General features: G+C 36.9%; 1 protein-coding gene across 1 annotated transcript; it reads left to right on the top strand.

Moving 5' to 3' along the window:
* The first annotated feature begins 2,055 nt into the window (after positions 1–2,055).
* On the top strand, positions 2,056–2,658 carry LOC121235394. The gene is made up of 2 exons (XM_041131742.1): positions 2,056–2,085; positions 2,293–2,658. The coding sequence occupies exons 1-2, from the start codon at positions 2,056–2,058 to the stop codon at positions 2,656–2,658; spliced, it is 396 nt and encodes a 131-aa protein (XP_040987676.1).
* Positions 2,659–8,366: the final 5,708 nt, after the last annotated feature.

The raw sequence follows: 8,366 nt of genomic DNA, 5'->3' as shown, positions 1-8,366 counted from the left end.
TTGGTGATTAAGGATTTCTTAGATTTGATTAAATGTTGGGATGAACTTGATTACTCAAAGATTAGACTTCATAATGTCCCTAAAGATGTTAGTGATCATTAATGAATAAAGAAAATCTCATATGCATGCATTCATAGGGATTAATAGTTGAAAATACACATAGGCATCAACTAGGATGCATGCCACGGGTTGGGACTAATTGAACAATTTTCACTTTGAATTTTGAAAATCTTAGGGCATAGATGGTTTCAAAATGCCAAAAATATGACGTTCATGAAATTTGGTTAAATTTGAAGTTCGTTTGCAATAAGTGAAAATTTAGGGCCTAAATGGCAATTTTTGAAAGTCTAGGGGTATTTTTGTAAATACCTAATTTTTTTGAAGCCTTTGATTCTGAACCTATCCATAAGTGTATTAACCCTAACTTAGTATACACACTATTAATGCAGCTATGATGCTAATTTCGAATTTCTCCGGAAGTTTGTAAGTTGGCCTATAACTTACACCTTGATAAATTATTTATGAATTATTAATAAATGTTCATTCATATTTCAATTATCATTTTGAGCATAAAATATCATGTTATATCATACATTGAGTGCATACATACAAGACATGTGATATTTTTACCATTTTTAGTATATTGCATATAAATGTCATTTTTCATGAAACTTGCTACATATGCATATATCATGAAAAACATTTTTTAAAGCATAGCATGAAAATTATTTTGTCACGACCCCAAAGGCCAAGATGGGAAATTATCCTGGTGGAACTCCTCTGTCCACTCTTGAGTGTATAATAATGGAGTGGTAACCCCCAGGTTGACGAAGAACAATCAACAGGCTTCGAAAGGGTTCTTTTTTAAAGAACGTCAGAGCGAAGTCAACATGTTATGACACCTAACGCTAGTGGTTGTACATGTTATGAATTTTATGACGTTATGTTATATTTACCAATGAATTGAGAATGAGTCTATAGACAACGTAGTTTCAACGTAAGTTATACTACAGTCACCGATAGGTACTCACAGTGCATATGGGGAACTGTGACATTACCACACGTTATGTTATTAATTAAGATAATGATGTAAGTCTATGATGATGAAAATTTATGATGAAATTTTTATGAAGAAGTTATGTCTTTTAAAAAATGATGACGAAATTACTTACTAAGTAAAAACCCGTGTCTCTATAATTTTAAAAAATGTTGAGGAATCTGGATGGGAGACATGTATATTGATTTCTGCATCTCATGCATTGGATATTTATCATTTTTCATGATTGATTTATTTTTGTGTTAGTTAGTTGTTTAACTTACTGAGATTTCAAGCGAATCTCACCCTTTTATGGGACCACTATCATTCAACTCGGAATTATAGAAGTTGTGTCAGGAATCGACCAGTACGAGATTGATGGAGCACTGGATTTGCATTATTGAGGAGGAGTCAGATCTGGAGAGGAAATTGGACTTAATTTTAATGTTCATAGCCCAAGTCCTTTCATGCTTTAGATCATATTAAGAGAATGTTATGACTTTGTATATAAGTCTATACTACTTTAGTATTTTGAACATGATGATTATCTAATGAAGTTGGGATGTTTTAGTTTTGATGGCATATTTTTCACCTTAACCTTTTATTTCCGCTGTGATTATTGCATACTGCTAGTTGCATACTAGGATGCATTGCATATTAATTGTCATGAACGGGGGTACGTAACCTTGTGTTGCATGTCCCGACGCTCTAGTTCTCCGTTCCATCCCAAGCGGGGATGGGGGCATCACAACGGTGGTATCAGAGACAGGTTGTCTCTGGGTAAACCCACATGTCCTAAGGAACCTTACGCCAAAATATAGGTTTGAATCATTAGTCTTGCATAGGGTTGAATCCTACAGTTAGAGCTCGGTCATATACGCATATATCGCAGGAGTCGGAAGGATTAAGACGAGATAACACGTGGTAGACTAGAGAGGAACGCTGATGGATCTAACAGTCCCAGAGATTAGGATCGTTGTTTCGATGGAGGACGTGATTTGGCGAATGCAATTTCTCTAATGACGGAGACCATGAAGCAGCAGCAGGAAGTAATCTTGAGGCAAAACCAGCAATGCCCGCTGATTGAGAACTGAAGGTGTTCCTATGAGAAGTTCCTAATATATAGATACCCCAATTTCATAGGAATTGAGGGACCCATGAAAGCTAACAAGTGGCTATTAGATCCTGACAGGACCTTCGAGATCAGCGGCTGTACTGAGGAACAAAAGGTACAATACGCGGAGCACTTGCTGTAGGGTGAAGCTGGAATTTGGTGGGACACCAAGAGGCAACTTCTGATTAGAGAATTGGGAAATATCACCATTTTGACGTGGGAGAGGTTTAAGGAGGAATTTGAAAATCGTTTCTTCCCAGAATCAAGGAAGACCCAGAAGGCTCAGGAGTTTGCCACATTGGTACAAGGCAATCTCACTGTTGAGCAGTACATTGCGAAGTTTATGGAGTTGGGAAAGTTTGCCCCACACTTGATTGCTACTGAGAAAATTCAAGCCCAGAAGTTTCAAGCAGGGATGAATCCTAGAATTCAGAGTTATGTTGCTGGATTCTGCATCCACAACTTCCAAGAGTTGGTTAATGTGGCTGCAATAGTGGAAGCAGAATAGCGAAATGTGACAACTCAGATCAACCTCGAGAGAAAGAGGGCTTCTACCTTCATTGCTGGCAAGAATAATGCTAAGAAGAGGATTATTCAAGGAGCTAACAAGAGAAAAGGCGTTATAATAGCTCCACCTGTAACCTGTAAGAAATGTGGAAAGAACCACAGTGGCGAATGTTGTGTGGGCCTAGGAGTGTGCTACCGATGCGGACAGTCGGGGCATATGATCCGGGAATGCCCCCAGAATGTTCAAGGAGGAAAGATAATTCCTAACAAACGGCCCAATCAGAGGCCACCTGCTCAAGCCCGCATTTACGCCATCACCCCTGGTGATATCAGTGAGGAAATCCCCGAGGACGAGGAAATAGACGTTATCACTGGTATTTTCCTTGAATACCCCTCTTTAGAAATTATCTTTTTAAATAGCTGCTTAGTACTCAATAGTTGATTACACCTTAGGAAAAATCGCGTTATACGAATTTACGGCTAGCGCTTTATTTGACTCCGGCGCCTCGAAATCGTTTGTATCTGCGACGTTTGTGCGTACGTGTAACTTTTCTACTCAGACACTACCTCAAGCTATAGTAGTGTCGATTCCCGACGGAAGCACGATCACCTGCACCCGTGATATGAACCCGTGGGAATGAAATCCCTTGAACCCACAATCAATTTGAAAACTCCCCAAGAAAGCCAAATTCAAGTCAATTAATGGAAAACCTAGACCCGATGAAAAGTCATTTCAAGAACCTAGATTATATTAAAATTTAGACCCGTTGAAGAACCCGTCTCAATAACTCAGATTACAAAGGAGGAATGCCACAAATGTTGTGATTTACCTTTGATAAGTTCAAAAGTTCAATTAAGAACAAGAGGAGATAAACTCAACTCACAATGAATAAATTTATCAAATTTCATAAACTTCTTAAAATGAGGCCACATAGAGTATTTAAACCAAACCTAATTAAAATCCTAGCCAAAATAATGCCCCAACTTCCAAAAATACCCCTGAGTGAACAGTGCCGCGGCTACAGTACGTCGCTACAGTAACTCGGCTATAGTACTAACCCTAACCGTAGTTCAATAAAATAATAACTTTCCCAACATGCCCTTGCATAGGCCCCCCTTAAGTCTTTCACATAATAAACTCAATTATTGTAAACTAATAAAATATGTCATTTAAATGAATCAAACAAGTTGAAAGCCTTCAAGTGCCCAAAGCCTTTAAGTCATGTTGTTGCCCTCTTCTATAGCTTATCATATGAATCAAAACTTGATCTCCATCCTTCAAGCTCATCTTAAATGTTGGGCTCTTACTAAATTCGTCCCAAGTGGATTCCATCAATTCTTGCATTGTCTCATTAATCTTCTTGGCCCATCTGGAAGTTTCAAAGGATCTTAAGACTAGGCCCATCTTGGTTCCCATCATTTCCCCTCTCCTCAAAAGGATTCGACCTCGAATCTCCACCTGGATCAAAGGGAAAATAGTTAGTAACATTGAAAATAGTAGAAACATGATATGAACTCGCGGGAATGAATTCCCTTGAACCTACAATCAATTTGAAAACTCTCCAAGAAAGCCAAATTCAAGTCAATGGATGGAAAAACCTAGACCCGATAAGAATTCGTTTCAAGAACTTAGATTATATCAAAATCTAGACCCGTTGAAGAATTCATCTCAAGAACCTAGATTACAAGGGAGGAACGCCACAAAAGTTGTGATTTACCTTTGATAAGTTTAAGAGTTCAATCAAGAACAAGAGGAGAAACCTCAACTCACAAATAACATTCAATATTGTCTCATTAATCTTTTTAGCCCATCTGGAAGTTTCAAAGGATTTTTAAGACTAGGCCCATCTTGGTTCCCATCATTCCTCCTCTCTTCAAAATGATTCGACCTCGAATCTCCACCTGGATCAAAGGGAAAATAGTTAGTAACATTGAAAATAGTAGAAACATGATACTTATCTGGAAGATCCACTTTATATGCATTTTCTTTAAATTTCTCTAGTAATTGAAAATGTTCATACAAGCTATTCCTGTCATCAACAAGCAAAACCTTCAAATCTAAAAGAGTAAGTGTATTAAAACCATAAACAATATCAAACAGAGAATAAGAAATAGTAGTATGCAAGGTTTTATTATATGCACACTCTAATAATGGCAAATGATTCTCTCGTAAACATTCATGTAACTGTTCAATGAATGGCAAATGATACTTCCACAAATGTACGTGAAACACACCTAAAGCTTTCGTTATCCCAAAATGATCACTCCAGTTATATGCAAACTCAATGAATGGCAAGCAATACTCCCATAAACGTTCATGCAACACGTTAATCAATGACAAATGATACTTCCACAAACGTTTATGCAACATGTCAATGAATGACAAATGATACTCCCACAAACGTTCATGCAACATATCAATGAATGACAAATGATACTCACACAAATGTTCATGCAACACGTCATTGAATGGCAAATGATATTACCACAAACGTTCATGCAATACAACAAAAGTCTTCCTTACTGAAAGGATACCCAACAAACCACTATGTCTATCACACACAAGCAACTTATACATAAAACTAGTAGGCATACAAAATCTATTATCTCTAAACAAGTACCAATCTAGTTTATAGAACTTACCAAACGATGCTTTCTCACATGTTCCATACACACTAGCAAAGTCATCATCATTAGCATGCAATTCCTTTTCATATTCAAGTCTCAACAATTTTGCATCTAAAATGAAGAAAAGGACATACCTTTTTGCTAAAACATCAACCACAAAATTTTTCATACCTTGTGTGTACTTGAGTACATGACGAAAAGTATCAATACAGTCCTCCCACTTAGCATGCATTATAGTCAGCAGCTTACCTTGTCCCTTCATGTGTGTCAAGAACTCAAGTTCTTGAAAGAAAGGTTGGTTATGAATTGTCGCACCTGGCCCAAAATTAATGTAGTGCTCTATCTCCCTAATAGGTGGCAATCCATTAAACACACTTCTTGGAAACACGACCTCATATCCCTGCAACAAAGAGACAACAATACTAGGCAAAGATAGGTCAAGTTCATTAATATTAAGACTCGCCTTAGCATATAAACTCACTTTTCTCTTTTTTTTCTCTCACTTTCTTCACTCTCTCTTTTCTTTCCATTCATTTTTTCTGTTTCACTCACTCTTTTCCTTTCACTCTCTTTTTCTTCCTCTTTTTTTGTACTCTCGACCTCACAATTTTTTTCCAACTCATTCTCTCTTTTTCTTGAGGTCTTAGCCTCACGCACTTTTTTTTTCTCTCTCTCTCCTTTTCGGCCTCACTATTTCTTTTTTTCTCAATCTCACCTTCACTCTTGCTTTTTAGCTCAATCTCACTTTCACTCTTCCTTTTGAGCTCAATCTCTTTTTCACTTTTTCTTTTTTGATCACTCTCACTATCACTCTTTCTTTTTTGATCACTTTCATTTTCATTCTTTTTTTTTTTTGAGCAACCTCACTTTTTAATCTCAATTGGTCCCCATGGACTTGTGTTGGAGTTAAAGGAGCAAGTTTGATTGTTTCTCCATCCTTTTCAAAACTGTACATGTTCCTTAACCCATCATGGATCACCTTCCTGTCAAACTGCCACGGTTTCCCCAACAAAATATGGCCAGCATGCATTGACACTACATCACAAAGGACCATATCTTGGTATTTCTCAATTGAAAAGGAAACTAGCACTTGCTTATTTACCCTAACCTCTCCACAATCACTCATCCAATGCAACATGTATGGTCTAGGGTGTTTCAAGGTAGGTAAAATCAATTTCTCAACTAAAATAGTGCTAGTCAAATTAATACAACTCCTCAAATTAATGATCATACTACATACCTTATTGTTGATGTGGCATCTAGTATGAAAAATGTTCTCGCTCTACTGCAATGTATCATACATCTTAATTTGTGTATTGAGTGCACGCCTAGTAACAAGAGAATCAACATACTCTTCTTTCTCATACCCATTTTCAACACTAGACTCACTTCGCCTCCTATCTTTCCTGCCCTGTAGATTTCTAATTACCGTATCTTGATGATCTATCCTATCCCTCACTTCACCCACCACCAAATTCAACCGTTCAAACTGTTGTTGCATAGATTGCAACACAAAGGATGAGTTATCTACTATCCCCTTTGGCGAAGAGCCACTCCGGTGAGATATTGTAAAGTGCTGCACAAAAGAATGTTAGTGGAAAACCTCACACACTGCCTTACGTGTTTACACTCGAATAATGGCACTCCATTCGTGTTTCACTTCTAACTGGCTTTTTCCCAAAAATAGTCTCACACTCTCTTGCCTTTTACCTCAATAGTTTTTCCACTCAAGTTTTTTAAGAACTAATTGAACTCAATCAAGACAAAGCAACCATGTTTTATCCCAACTAGTAATTAGGTCCAAGAAACAAGAACAAGAGTAACATGGAAGGAATGAAAAAAATGACACGTGAATCAAGAAAATTATACGAATGAAACAGTTACTATAAGACAAGATACCAACTAGAATAATGTATGTAGCCCCTTTGATGATAAGGCTCAAGAAAAATTTCAGATTTTTTTTTTCTGGACGATTTTTTTTTTCTGGGCAAATTTTTTTTCTTTTCTTTTCTGTTCTTTTCTTTTTTTTTTTCTTTTCACCAACTGATTTGATCACAATCAAGAATAAGTAATTGAGAAAACCCTAACAATAACACAAAAACCCTAGCACAAGTGATATACGGTTGCCCCTAGAATAAGAGATTTTAGCCAATACAAACCCTAGAACAATGAGATTCAGAAACCCTAAAAATAGTGAAGAAATACAGCAGCCACTATTTTTTTTTTTTTTTTTTTGGTAATCAATCCTAGATCAATGAAACCTTAGAATGAAATATGCAAGAAATAAAAGATAGAATCAGATCTGATTGGAAACCTTGCTCTAGATACCAAATGATATGAACCCGCGGGAATGAAATCCATTCAACCCGCGAGAATCAAATCCCTTGAACCCACAATCAATTTGAAAACTCTCCAAGAAAGCCAAATTCAAGTCAATGAATGGAAAACCTAGACCCGATGAGAACTTGTTTCAAGAACCTAGATTATATTAAAATCTAGACCAGTTGAATAACCCGTCTCAAGAACCCAGATTACAAAGGAGGAACGCCACAAAGATTGTGATTTACCTTTGATAAGTTCAAAAGTTCAATTAAGAACAAGAGGAGATAAACTCAACTTACAATGAATAAATTCATCAAATTTCATAAACTTATTAAAATGAGGCCACATAGAGTATTTAAACCAAACCTAATTAAAACCCTAGCCAAAATAATGCCCCAACTTCCAAAAATACCCCTGAGTGAATAGTGCCGCGGCTACAGTACGGCGCTACAGTAACTCGGCTACAGTACTAACCCTAACCCTAGTTCAATAAAATAATAACTTTTCCAACATGCCCTTGCATAGGCCCCCCTTAAGTCTTTTACATAATAAACTCAATTATTGTAAACTAATAAAATATGTCCGTTAAATGAATCAAACAAGTTGAGAGCCTTCAAGTGCCCAAAGCCTTTAAGTCATGTTGTTGCCCTCTTCTATAGCTTATCATATGAATCAAAACTTGATCTCTATCCTTCAAGCCCATCTTAAATGTTGAGCTCTTGCTAAACTCGTCCCAAGTGGATTGCATCAATCCTTGCA

This window comes from Juglans microcarpa x Juglans regia, chromosome 6D, assembly GCF_004785595.1.
Source record: "Juglans microcarpa x Juglans regia isolate MS1-56 chromosome 6D, Jm3101_v1.0, whole genome shotgun sequence".
NCBI classification, from domain to species: Eukaryota; Viridiplantae; Streptophyta; class Magnoliopsida; order Fagales; family Juglandaceae; genus Juglans; species Juglans microcarpa x Juglans regia.
Note: the sequence above shows the minus strand (reverse complement) of the source record. Positions and strands in the feature narration are given on the sequence as shown.

What these genes read in the sequence shown, in the direction of transcription:
- LOC121235394 (XM_041131742.1), top strand. Translation starts at nt 2,056, where the DNA reads ATGACGGAGACCATGAAGCAGCAGCAGGAA. An exon ending in CCATGAAGCAGCAGCAGGAA is followed by an intron (nt 2,086 to 2,292) that starts GTAATCTTGAGG and finishes CACTTGCTGTAG; the next exon opens with GGTGAAGCTGGAATTTGGTG.